At 31.5% G+C, this 12,080-nt stretch overlaps 2 protein-coding genes across 8 annotated transcripts in view; both read right to left on the bottom strand.

The window, feature by feature from the left end:
• The window catches only part of Wdr81 (WD repeat domain 81), a 74,854-nt gene extending 73,191 nt beyond the window's left edge, over positions 1-1,663 (bottom strand). For all 7 annotated transcript variants that reach the window (XM_076392809.1, XM_076392808.1, XM_076392807.1 and 4 more), the window contains exons 1-2: positions 1,448-1,663; positions 572-731 (exon numbers count right to left, since the gene is read on the bottom strand). In XM_076392809.1, coding sequence (XP_076248924.1) covers positions 572-731; positions 1,448-1,663 — 376 coding nt within the window. The remainder of the gene's footprint in view (positions 1-571; positions 732-1,447) is intronic.
• A 1,853-nt stretch (positions 1,664-3,516) lies between these two features.
• LOC143187402 (uncharacterized) lies at positions 3,517-5,378 on the bottom strand. Its single transcript, XM_076391637.1, has 5 exons — positions 5,295-5,378; positions 5,109-5,230; positions 4,253-5,042; positions 3,850-4,206; positions 3,517-3,804 (listed from the first exon to the last, which is right to left on the bottom strand). The coding sequence occupies exons 1-5, from the start codon at positions 5,376-5,378 to the stop codon at positions 3,517-3,519; spliced, it is 1,641 nt and encodes a 546-aa protein (XP_076247752.1).
• Between the last annotated feature and the right edge of the window lie 6,702 nt (positions 5,379-12,080).

Below are 12,080 nucleotides of genomic sequence, written 5' to 3'. Positions count from 1 at the left end.
AAAGATCTGTAACTGTAAGATCTGTAAACGAAAAGCTGAATGTATATTAAAAATAAATGAAATTTAGAAGTCCTTGATGAACTCCGAACTCTAATTTTACATTTCGTTACAAAATGGCGGTTGTCTAAAGCTGAAGCACAGAATTTTGATTAAAATCATACTTCAACTTTGTCTAGCCACCATATTGTAACAAAATGCAAAATCAAAATTTTAGTTCTTTTTTTGTTTTGAACAAACACGTAAAAAACACGGTTCTCTTCCTATTGACAGCAATATCTCCTTTAATTAATAATATTTCTCCATAAAATTTAAAATAATATAGCTAAGAGATATATCTTTCAGAACAGAAGATTCGGCAACATTTCTCAAATTTGTAAATTTTCAGGTAGTCTCTAGGTGGATGCAGTCTATAAAACTGAAAGTATTTTCATACTTAAAAAATATAAATAATAGTGCTAGATCTTGTTATATACAGAAATAAAAGATGGGGAGACAGTAATCAATGCACAGTAATTGGTACTCTTACCCTAGTTTCCTTAAATGCGATTGATGTTCAATTAAAAATACATACTGTAATATTTTTTGTAGCATTCCTTCCACAGATTTCGATAGTTAGTTTCCACAATGTAATGTAATACTTCAGAAAACGTTAAATCCACTTGAGCGCTCTTGTGTAGTATGTGTCTACCTCTTGGAAGTGGAACTGCATATTTATTCTGCTTCTCATAAATCTAATGAGTGTGAAAAGAACTTTAACAACATAAAAGTATAATAATAAATGTTATATTAAAACTTAATGTAATAATAAACATACTTTTAGCAAAATTGTCAGGGTATAACTTTTAAGGAAAACATTTGTTTACATAATTAACAATAGAATATACAAAATACCACATTTAAATTGATTTATAATAAATATCTTGTACATAACTAATTAAAACATTAGAAACTCAAATCTATGATTTCCAAGGGAGATCAAAATAGCATTATTAGCTTTTTAGCTATAGAATGAATAAATCTTATTTTAGAGCAACAATAGTTAAATTGTAGCTCTTCTAAATACCTTTTATAACTCTTAAGTTCTGATTCTCAATATTAAAATCAAGTTATACTAAAGCTATTTTCTCAAAAAGATATTTTTTTAAATGGACTTCTTTTGCATACTTACCACATTCTTTACTAATGAGTGATATCTGATATAATACTTGAACTGTATCTATAATAATTAATATTCAGATGTATAAAATATTGTTCCAATAGAGAATGTAGCTTCCAAATTTTTTGATAAATGAAAAAACAGCCTGTCACAACATGGTTTGGCCACCAGAGTTACGGAATAAAATATGTATTATAAAAATTATTCATAGTCGTATTTAGAAAGGTTAATTTAAACGTTTCTTTTGATCACCACTGTAATTTTTTTCTAAGTAAATCATGATTAACTTACTTTGACGTATACTCTCGTCCAATCATAACCTAACTCTTCTAACATAGGTTCTGCTGCGATTTCATCTTCAGTTAGTCGGTCGTGATTGATAAACGAAATCGGGCCTATTGTAAACAAACTATTTAACCAATTTTTGTGAACGGTTAAACAGATTCTACCATCCGTTATTTTTATGTATTTTTCTGGTATACACAATTCCTTTTTAATTATATCCATTTTTATGATAAAAATTTAAGACCCTCTAGCCAGAGATGTAAGATGCGAAGATTTTCGACTGCAGCGCCGTCGGCGGTAGAGTGACGAAGTTTTGATAGTTTTCATTCGGTCCATACTCTCAGTGATGCTAAAGTTAATGGCCGGAGTATTAAGAATTTTGCCCACTATGCACATACCAACTCCACGATTCGTGTGTACGTGAGCCCAGCGCTTCGGATGACTTCGGACAATTTCGAGAGTTGAAACGAGATTCAAGTCGCTGGCAAGATTGCCGTTCGAGTTTCTTTCGTCTTACCCATGCAAACGGCAACTCTGGTCGCTGGCAAGCGGCACGAGCCACCGTAATGCGATTTTAGCTTCCCGGATATTTTCACTTTTCAAGATATTCTTGTAACGAAAAAAAATTTCGAAAAAATTTTTATTGCGGAAATACACGTTTTAGGACCTTCTGATCATACTGAGACTATTAAAAAAATAGATTTTTCCAAAATCTCGAATGTTTTTTAATACAATTGCGTTTAAATAGCTCAATAGATTTTAATGAAACTTTATATTTAGATTTCATATTTTCGTCTCAAAATCTGGTTAATTTTTTAACCCAATCTGTTCATGAATAATGATAGTTTCCTCTTATAATTCTATAATTTTTCGTATTATTTAGTATAAATATTCGTTATTCGTAAAAATTAAAAAGATTCCTTAAATGAATCTCATAGTGAATTAAATACTATGTAAAAAGTTAAATAAAATTTTTCCCTATATTGATATGTAATGAGGTAAATGAAAATTCACTTTTCCCATATTCAATAATTTACGCATATGATTTTTGGATTTTGAGTACCGTGGAATTTTATTAAGTTTAAAATTACTTTTACAAATTGTACAATATGTTTTTCCATTGCATTTTTGTAATCATTTATTGTGGTCGGTTTTTGTTCTGCTACTGCTATTGTGGATGTCTGCCATATCAGGACTATTTCCTAACTAAAAAAAATTATTACAATATAATCTCATATGATATGTAATACTTGTACATACTGTTAAAATAATTGCAAACGAGCGTCATCTTTTAGTTAAGTACATTTATGCATTTCACAAAATACATATCTAACTGTAATAACTTGAATAAAAAATCTCTGAGAGAGTCATCGCATGCCCATGATGCATCACACAGCATTACTAAAAATTATAAGGTAATATGTAAAATATAAGACGTACCGTAAGCCCACCTACCACGACAAGGTAGAGACGCATAGAGAGGGAAAAAACGGTGCCACATGCTTAGTCCACAATATCACAGTAGGGAGAAAGGAAAAGCTCACACAGCATCAATAGTTGGTGCACAATTTTAAAAACATTCATTTAAAGTTCCATGTACTTGGTGAGAAATCAGAAAGAATGACTAGAAGTAATATCTTGAATTCAAAAAGAGTTCATAAGGTATGAGAAGAAATGAAATGAAATAATATTCAAAAAATTAAGGAATACAAAAATATGAGAAATAATGAACATATAGAAAGAGTATTTGTACATACATAAGATTCTGAGAAGAGTTTACGAATTTTATCTGAATAATATATTAAAGACATATTATTGAAGAAATTTTTAAGATATCTAAAGTCAAACAAAATTAAACATTATAAAGATGAAAAACTTGTCCCTAAGTGATTAAGCATACGACACCTTTGAAAAGAGAAGAAAGAAGATGGGGAAATATTAAATGAATAAATATCAAGCAAGAATGAAAAAAAAGATAAGGTTTAGATAGAAAGCGAAACGATTGCAAATGTAAACCGCAAACAATTTAATTCCAAAAGTATTATTAAAAATTTGAATAAAAACGAAACTAATGGCTACGAATATAAATTATGACTTGACATTAATGCAAAATGATTTGGGCCAATTGAAATTGTAGAACTACTTTCTCCGTGGGCTTTGAAAGCTGTTTTAATTACGGCAATGGAATTTACAGAATCATGACTAAGTTTATTTCTCTTACAAGTTTTAACATCAGTGAGAATAGATAAAACTCTTTCTGCTTCTGCATTTGAGTGAGGAAGACTCCTTACAACATTCACGAGTTGTTTCAAGATTGGGAACAGAAGATTGTTATCTTTATCCCTTGCAGAATTAATTTGGACCTATATGTCATCAAAGCACAGCTGTGACAATTGTTGACATTGCACTTTGTCGAAGGTATAATACAACTTATTCCATTCTTCTTTTAATTTTAGGTGGTCAAAAGATCCTAATTTTTGTGCAACGTAAATTAAATTTTTCAAAGTATGATCTCTATTACTATCAAAAAGTGCTAATTTCGAATCAAAAACTTGCAAACTGCTTAAAAATGTATCTTTTAAAGGGAAACATATTATTATTTCGGTAATGGCTCGAATGTAAAAAGCTAAGCAAAATTGTTTAATTTCAAGGAACGTTTCCTGGGGCAAAGTATTATCATCGACATGATCCTTCAAATAATGTTCACACTCAAAACCGAGGCAGATGTTCTTCAAGTCTAATAAATTGTTACCGGAAAAAAAAATCTACGTGAAACATTGACTCGTTTATTATTGAATATTCTGGTTTTACAATATGTCCGCGCAAATTTTGAAACAAAAGTCTAGATTTAGAATATAATAAATGAACGGCTGTCCTGCGGGTTTGGAAAAACGCGTTAAAAGAATTGAAATAATTTAAAATATATTTAAGAAACAAAAGGTAAGCTTTCGTTTCTATCTTTTTTATATCACGAAGTAGATTATCAGCCGTATCGTTTTTTGGATTTTCATATACTTCCGAAATTAAAAAAAGATTTAATGAATCCCAACATTCCAGAATGCGTGCTACGCAAGCGTGCATGGCTAGCCAACGCGTATCGCACAATTTAAACATTTTTTTTGGCTTATTATTAATAAATTCTTGAAAACCAGCAAAATTCGCCGACCGTTTGGCGCTACTATTGATATAAACTGTTAAATTTCGAATAAATTTTTCAATATAACTTGGGATTTCTGAACAAGCTTTAGTAGATACTAATGCCGCGGAATGGCAAATACAATTGACTGTTATCAATGAAGGACACCTCGTTTTAAGTTTTGAACAAAATGAGAAAAAGCGCCCGATCATCACTGATGCATTGTCACATGTGAGTCTAATTACATTCTGCACAGGAATTTGCTTTTTGTGCAATGCTTTCTCAAATGCTGAAAATAAACTTTCTGCAGAACAATCTATGGCGTCTAATTTTACTAATTCTAATAATTCTGTAAAAGCTGCAGAAGTTTCCGAGTTTACATATTTAATTAAAAAAGTGAGCCATTTTACAATACAGACATCAGTGCTTTCATCAACAAATATAGAAAGTTTATTACGTCGAGCACTGTTGGATTCCGGGTGAGAAAATCAATGACCAATTGTACTTAATAATATACAATATATTTCGGACAAGGATTTCTTGTATACAACTCCGGAAACAACTACGGCTCGTAATAGAAACAACTGACTGCTCGACAAGTAAAAAAGTCTAATGCTGAAATACAGTACTTTTAGGTATGTTATATACCCTAGCTACATTGGTGGGGAAAGGATGATTGTAGCCCTTACTTACAGGGTGACTAAGTCATCTTTCTACAAGATTTCGTGTACAGGGATGACTAAGATGTTTTGGACAGTCGCGCTTATCTGTTGGTTTTGACTGATTCAGATTGTTGGTCATCCAATATCGCACTTATCTATTAGTTTTGCCGGAAAGAAATTGTTGGTCATCCAACACCTCCCCCCTTTTGTGTGAAGATAGTAATATTAAATGCGAATTATACAATAAAAATAATTTAACTAAACAATAGTGTTACAATGGTGTGGTACTTGTACGTATTCGTGTAATACGTTTGGCTTTGCTACGAAGATTATACGGTGGTGACGCTGATGATGAAGGTACTGGCTGGACATCTGGATTCCTTGATGTTCGTACTCCTTCCTGAGCATCGTACAACACAATGTTTCTAGATTGTTCTCGATATTCGGTATGGACATCAGAATCGAAAGTACAGTTGACAAAATTTTTTATCATGGGTGGTACGACGTTTCCACTGATTGGATTTCTCGTAAAACAGAAGAGTCTTCACAGAAGTTTCCAGCATCCAAAGTAATGGTAGCAATTTCCGCAAACAATAAGAATTAGTATTGCGGCAATTACACACAAAGCTATGGTATACCAATACATGTGTGTTACAATAAAAGGTTCTTTTAGTCGTTGAGTTAACAAATCATCAAACTCATCTTCTTACTGGCATATTTCAGATCATTTAAATCAATATTTGTCAGTTTAATTGGTTCTAATGCTACTGGTTTAATCTTTGTAATTTCTGAAGTAATGCAGCAGTCACTCCCGATTATACTAATCGAAGGAATGTAATGACTGAAATTTTTATTTATGTTACTTGTAGGTTCCAAAAGGTACAACATGGTGTAACCCTTGCAGTCGTTACGTAGTTGCAGTATCCCGGATTGTTGTAGGACAATATCCTCCATCTGATTCTTCCCGCCTTCACAGATGATTGTTAAAGTGATGGGTTTTTGCAAAACATAGATCCATTGGTTACTTCCTATGTATTTCCATGTTTCAATTTCCGCTCGGATGGTTCTTGTTTCACAATCGTTAGGCAGCTGGTTTATGTGAGGTGATAGTAACGAAACCTCGCAGGTGGTTTGATCCGTAGTCTTGGAGGTATGAACATTTGCGCATACGTACGATCCATTCAAATACTCATTGCAATCCAACAAGTCTGATAGGAAGGAGACATGGTTTTTGGATTGGGATATGAGTAAATATGGTTGTCTTGGTGCAATATAGGAAAAGACTGACGTATTTTGATGTTGGGTAGGAAGTGGAATTAATTGATATATATCAAAAATTGATTTTTTTACTAGTGGAAATTTTAAAACGAATACAACAAGTCCTTTATCAGAAATAGCTTGCAACGTCATTAATTTGTAAAGGTTTGGCAAACTTTTAATATTTGCTGCGGCAGGTAATTCAAGATTACCCTTGTAATTATTTAATTCTTCGCATAACTGTTTAGGAGTTACTATAAATGGTGATAAAATATTGTGATTACCTAAATTAATTGATTCTATGTATTTACTATATTCTGCAGAAATACGCATACAAAGAGATAAGAGCACTGTAACATGCTGTGTAATTACTGATTCAATAGACATTTGTGTTAAATATGCGTTAGTTGCCTTTGTAAATTTACTAATTATTTTCAAATTACTATTCAGAGTATCCTCAGTAGTTTTTAAAGATTGTAATGAGCTATTGAAATTTCTTATTGTACTTGAAATTATTTGAACTTGTGATTTTAAAAGTGTTTGTGTTTGTTTATTATCATTTACAAGCATTTTAATGCTATCAGAATAATATTGTGCATCATCTGCGTCTGGTGTTCCAATTAACCAATTTAATAAATAGGAAGCGCCATTAATTAAGCCTCGGCGTTTACGTTCGTTTGAAATTCCCAGTAACTCATGTAAAATTTCACGATTCTTACGTATGTTTCGCAATTCGTCTGCAATAAGCTTTAAAGTTCGATCACAGTGAAAACTTATATGATTATGTTCCATAGGATCTTTTAATGCTGTAGTACATAAGTTTAAGGATTTTGTGAAGAATGATTCTAAGATATTTTTCTCCTCATTTAAGTAAGTAATATTAATATGAGTCAAAATGATTAACTTTGAATTTGATATTTTTGCTATTCCTTTTTTATTATAAAATATTCCACTTGAATGGGAAAGGGGTGTATTAGTGTAAGGATTGCTAAATATTGAATTAGGAAATGGGATCAGTATCAGAATTATCAGTATCATCTGAAACATATGGTTTTAAAAGGTTAGTATGGTATTTACACTTCTTTTTGCCTATTTGAATTTCAACTGTTTTATTAGGATATACCTGAGTTATTTTGTAAGGACCCTTGAAATTAGAAGATAATTTTTTATTTTGACCTGGTTTAACGCGTTGATCATAAATTAGAACTAGTTCATTTTCCTTAAATGTGACGGGGTTATTCTTTTTGTCATAATATTCTTTGCTTTTTATTTTAGAATCGAGAATCTTATCACGAGCTATTTTAAAAGAAGTATTTAATTTATTTTGTAACGATCGTATATAGTCATCATAAGTATAATGAAATTTGGGTTCTTGAGTAATAGATGATGGTAAATAAGGTTTATTTCCGAATAAAAAAGTTCATATGGAGTGTAGTTCGTAGATTTATGTATCGAAGTATTATAACTGAATATAGCGAATTGTATATACTCATCCCAATCGGTTTGATTCGGTTTAATGTAATGCTTTAAGTAGTCTTTTAATGTTAAATGATACCTTTCGAGAGCACCATTCGTCTGACGATGATAAGGTGTAGTAGAAATATGTTTGGTTTTGAAAAGATTACTTAGATTTTTTATTAATTCTGACATGAAATCAGCTCCTTGGTCAGAGAGGAATGATTTTGGAATACCGAATTGCATGAAAATTTTAGTTAGAACTTTTGCAATTGTTTCAGCCTCATGATTTATGATAGCTTCCGCAAAGGAGAATTTGGTTAGATCATCTTGTGCCGTTAATATATATCTATTTCCCTGTTTTGTTAACGGTAATGGACCTACTACATCAATAGCTATTCTATCAAATGGTTTTTCTGCAGTTGTGGTAATTTCCATAGGTTGCTTAGTTGGCTTAAAGTTAGTTTTATTTAACTGGCAAGAATGGCAATTTTTAATGTATGTTCTTATATCTCGTTTCATGTTCGGCCAATAATAAGATTGTTTAATTTTAGAATATGTTCTATGAAATCCACTATGACCAGATAATTTACTATCATGATTTTCTTTCAATATTAATTCTACCTCTTGACGGGTTTTAGGGATAATTTTAGAATTATTAAAAATTTTTATTTCATTTTCAGGAAAAATAAATTTTAGCATTTCATTTATAATGGTTGTTTTAATATTAGGATGTTTTTCCGGAAGTACTAAAATAAATTTACTGTTTCCAATAATAGATTTTAAATTTTTCAACAATAAAAATATATTTTTATACTCAAGCTTATCGAAATGTAAATTCATAGGGAAAAGTAGATATAAGTTTTGAGTCTTGTTTACAAGTTTATACACTCCATTATAGCTAGAAGTAACGCTTGATATATCGAAATTTGATACAACATAATCTGAATGCTGATTACTCGCGTCTAGATCTTGTGACCATAACAATACTATCGGATCACTAATTTTATTTAGTAATGCAGTTTCATTTTCAAAAGTTATTATGTTCTGATTTTCGTAGTGATACTTTATGAAATCCTGATACGTTGAGTCCTGAACAGTAACATTTACAGATGTACTAGATTGTAGTGGAAGTCGCAAAAGACCGTCCGCATTAGAATTAGTACAACCAGGTTTATATTTAATTTCGTATTGGTACTCACTCAGCCTGAGTCGCCATCTAACTAATTTTGAGCTAGGATTTTTACATTTAAACAGCCATTGTAACGGTCTGTGATCACTATATATTGTAAATGTCCTTCCGTATAAGTACGGTCTAAAATGTTCTACGGAATTTATTACAGCTAATAACTCTTTTTCCGTCGTCGAGTAATTTTGCTCTGCACTATTTAAAGTACGCGAATAATATGCAATTGGTAAGTCTTTATCATTTGTGATCTGGGAAAGCACTGCTCCAATTCCAACGTTCGATGCATCACAAGTTAAAGTAAATGATTTAGTAAAATCTGGGTATTGCAATAAAGGTTTTTCCGTCAATATTCGTTTCAAAGTTTTGAATGCTTCCTCTTGTTCATTAGACCAAATAAAATTATTATCCTTTTTTAATAAAATTGTTAAGGGTTTTGCAATAGTGGAAAAGTTTGATATGAATTTCCGATAATAACCTACCATACCTAAGAACATCTTTATATGTTTTAAATTCTGTGGATGTGGCATATCGTTAATTGCTTCGACTTTCCTTGGATTAGGTTCCACTCCTTTATCAGAAATAACATGACCTAAATATTCACACGATTTCTTTAAAAACTCACATTTATTAGGTTGGAGTTTTAAATTATTTTGACGAAGTCTTGAAAATATATTCTTTAATTTCCTGTTATGATCTTCAAGGTTTGAGCCGTAAATAATAATATCATCTAAATAGACAAAACATTGACGATTATTTAACCCAATCAATATATTGTTCATCATGCGTTGAAATTGTGCAGGAGCATTTTTTAATCCGAATGGCATCCGTGTAAATTCGTAATGCCCGTTCGGCGTGTTAAACGCTGTTTTATGAGAGTCATTGGGATTCATAGGAATTTGATGATAACCGCTTGCGAGATCTAATGTAGTAAAATAATTTGCGTGCCCTAACTGATCTAAAATTTCTTCTATATTGGGTTAGGGATATGCGTCACCTATGGTTTTCTCATTCAGTTTCCTATAATCGACTACTATTCGCCATTTACGTTCACCAGAAGCGTCAATTTTTTTTGGAACTACCCAAAGAGGACTTGACCATGGACTTACTGATGGCTTAATAATACCCTGTTGCAACATTGTTTCTATCTGTTTATCAACTTCTTTCTTATGTATTTCGGGGTATCTATAACTTCTGACATGTACTGGCTGCTGATCTACAGTTTTAATTTCGTGATTACATGCCGTCGTACAAGTTAATCTATCGGTAGGCAAATGGAAGATATCGTTAAACTCTCGACAAATAGATTCTATCGCTGATCGTTCTTCAGAATTTAAATGTTTTAAACGTAAATTTTCGTCCAAATCTCGTAATCGATTATCTAAATGATTTTTTCCTTGATCTGAAACTAACGTATAAATTTTTCCTTCTTTTGGTACTGGATCGAGAGATAACTCTGGAATAGGAATTTGTTTTTTCTGATCGGAACTATTTACGATACTAATAAATGATTGGTATTGATTACGCACTTTGACAATTGCATTAGGAATAAGAAGATTATGATCTATATTTAACTGTTCCGATGAAATTATTCCTTCGCTTAAATTGTATGGGTTTTTTACTTGAATTGGAATAATCGTTTCAGTTCTAGGATTTAGAGTTACTACAGATTCAGAACTTTGTGGTGTATTATAACCTAATGGAACAGGAAATAGAATTGATTGAATAGACATAGTTAAATGCTCATAATCAATCTTACAATTAAAAAGACGAAGAAAATCACCACCTAGCAAGCCATCGAAAGGAATATTCGTGAGAGAATCTATTACATGAAATTGCACACCTATTTTCTTTTTATGAATTTCTAGTTCAATATTTGTCTGACCTAAACTTAATATTGGAGCATTAGGTGAAATTCCTTTTAGTGATACAGGATTTGGATCTATTATATTGTAATAATTCAAACTAGAGGCCTTGATTAGAGAAATAGAAGCTCCGAAATCAACTAAAAGTTTTAAAATTTTATCGTCGGAATTTGATTGATTTGATTCGAATAGTACGTATATTAATTCATTGGTACTAAAAGAGTTGAAAATCGTTATGTGAGGAATTTCTGGAATTGATGAGTGATTTGGTTGATACTGTTGGTTGTTGTACGTGAATTCAATTCGTTTGCAATTGGAGGATGGGGTGGTTGAGAAGCACTGCGAAAATTTTGTTCTTGAAAATTTACATTTCGTTCCCTGAGATTAGGCAATTTATTAGTTGAATGTTGACTTTGAATCTGACGTCTAGAATTATTATATTCTCGTTTCCTACATTCGTTTATTGTATGTCCAAGGTTTTTGCAATAGTTACATTGTTTTATAGCTTGAGGGACATTGGTTCTTTGAGCTAAATTGAAATTAGTGCTCGGATTTCGATATTGTTGAGGATTGCGAGTAATATGTTGAAAATGTATAGGTTTAGGAGTATGATGAGTAATTTGTGATTTCCTATTTTTGTAGCATTCATGAGTGGAATGATTAGTTTTATGGCAAATTTTACAACCCTGTGTTGGACTATTATATTGTAAACGTAATGCTTTTTCTTCTCCTACAGCAGCAGTAAAAGCTTGACTAATTGTTTTAAAATCTCGATACCTTAGCATTTGAGATATCTGCGGATGCGTGTGATAAACAAAACGATTAAGAGTTAACTCATTAATTAAGTCTATTCGACCTGATAATGAGTTCTCATTTGTTCCCGATGCATAAACATTTGCAAGAATTCGTGATGATAGATCTTCTAAGCGTTGGTAAAATTGCGAAACATTTTCACCTCTTTCTTGCCTGATTGAACTTAATGCTTCCATTAATTGGTCAAATGATTTTTTATCCTGATAAAGACTTAGTAAGAGTTCAGAAATTTCAGCCCATGTGGTGAGGTTACAGTGAATATCAA

This window comes from Calliopsis andreniformis, chromosome 2 (genome assembly GCF_051401765.1).
Source record: "Calliopsis andreniformis isolate RMS-2024a chromosome 2, iyCalAndr_principal, whole genome shotgun sequence".
In the NCBI taxonomy this organism is placed as follows: Eukaryota; Metazoa; Arthropoda; class Insecta; order Hymenoptera; family Andrenidae; genus Calliopsis; species Calliopsis andreniformis.
The sequence above is the reverse complement of the archived record's forward strand: the minus strand, read 5'-3'. Positions and strand labels throughout refer to the sequence as shown.